This window comes from Carlito syrichta, unplaced genomic scaffold, assembly GCF_000164805.1.
Source record: "Carlito syrichta isolate Samal-C Ts95f unplaced genomic scaffold, Tarsius_syrichta-2.0.1 Scaffold316489, whole genome shotgun sequence".
Classification (NCBI taxonomy): domain Eukaryota; kingdom Metazoa; phylum Chordata; class Mammalia; order Primates; family Tarsiidae; genus Carlito; species Carlito syrichta.
The window spans coordinates 1-1,489 of NW_007260585.1; the positions used below are offsets into that span (position 1 = coordinate 1).

At 48.0% G+C, this 1,489-nt stretch overlaps 1 protein-coding gene across 1 annotated transcript in view; it reads right to left on the reverse strand.

Annotated features, from left to right (window-relative positions):
- Nucleotides 1-770: 770 nt before the first annotated feature.
- Nucleotides 771-1,489, reverse strand: part of LOC103277142 (myoferlin-like) — a gene marked incomplete at its 3' end in the record, with an annotated part of 99,453 nt that continues 98,734 nt past the window's right edge. The window contains exon 23 of the mRNA XM_021707298.1: nt 771-963. Within this exon, the coding sequence (XP_021562973.1) occupies nt 771-963 (193 nt within the window). The remainder of the gene's footprint in view (nt 964-1,489) is intronic.

Sequence of the window (1,489 nt, forward strand, 5' to 3'; positions counted from 1 at the left end):
TGCGGTGGCCGGGAGCGGCCACTGCACTCCAGTCTGGGCAACAGAGGGAGACTCCAACTCGAAAAAAAAGCAAAAAACCAACCAAACAAACAAAAACAAATGCAGGTCTTCCCGATCCCAACCAAAGCTGACATTGTCATCCTCTGTACTATATAGTTTTGTTACCACATCATTCAAAATATCCTCTGACAGTACTGTAACAATGACAATGGCCTGTCAACATTTTTTTTTTTTTTTTGAGTTGGAGTCTCACTCTGTCGCCCAGACTGGAGTGCAGTGGCCGCTTCCGGCCCCCGCAGCCTCGACCCGCCGGGCTCCGGCGATCCTTCCGCCTCAGTCTTCCGAGTAGCTGGAACGACAGGCATGCGCCATCATACCCGGCTAATGTTTTGATTTATCGTAGAGATGAGGGCTCGCCAAGTTGCCCCTGCTGGTCTCGAACCCGTGAGCTCAGGCAATCCTCTCACCCTGGCCTCCCAAAGTGCTGGGATTACAGGCGTGAGCCACCGCGCCCAGCTGGTCTGTCTACTTTCGAAGATATTTTTAGGGTCACCAGTTCGAAATCTTTCTCCTGCCCTGATTTCAATGACATTTATCCCCATTAAGCATTAGCATCCCAGCTCCATGAATCCTGTATGTTTGCAATCTGTCAGGTCGGCTCAGAATCCAGGATAAGGTCGTGGATTCTCCTTGCAGCCCCATTCCTGAGCCCATTCCACAGAATCTTTCTTCCACATCAGGTGATGCTTGTGCAGTTTAAAAAATCCTACCTCTTCGGTCAGCTGCATTAACTTATCAAGCCAGTCCTCAATTTCCAACAACGTGGACTTCACATCCGTGGCTTCAGACCTCATCCTCACAGCCGCCTCGTGTATCTGGGAGAGCCCTCGAGACCGCAACTTTCGGATCTGAGTATCAAGAATTGTGACATTGGGTTTCCCTTCCGTGAGAGGCAATGTGTATCTGAAAGAAAAAGAAAGAAAAGAAAAAGAGACAGTAAGTTTCAGAATTGTCAGGTTCATTTACATTTGGTTTCCATCGTGAAAATCACATCCATCTTCTCTCTGGTTCCACATTGCCTGGGTTAAGCTGGAACTGAGTGTAACTGGCATTGCCAGAGCAGACATGCTAGTCTCTAAGCATTCATGAGGAATACAGGGAGATTAAAATCCCAAAGCAATGCTTCTGAGTTCAACATGGGGTCCATGGAGTCACTGGAGGATGATGGAAACATCAGCACCTGGAAAATGGGCTTTTTCTCTCTCTGCTTCCTAGAATCATTGTACAAACCCACAGTGATGAAAGGAGAAGGGAGGTTAGAGATCATTTGGCCTAAGATTTAATTTAGGGCCAGGTGCAGTGGCTCATGCCTGTAATCCCAGCGCTTTGGGAAGTAGAGGCAAGAGGATTGCCTGAGCCCATGGGTTCGAGACCCACCCGGGCAACTTGGTGAGACCGCATCTCTACAATAAAAAAAAAAAAAAAAAAA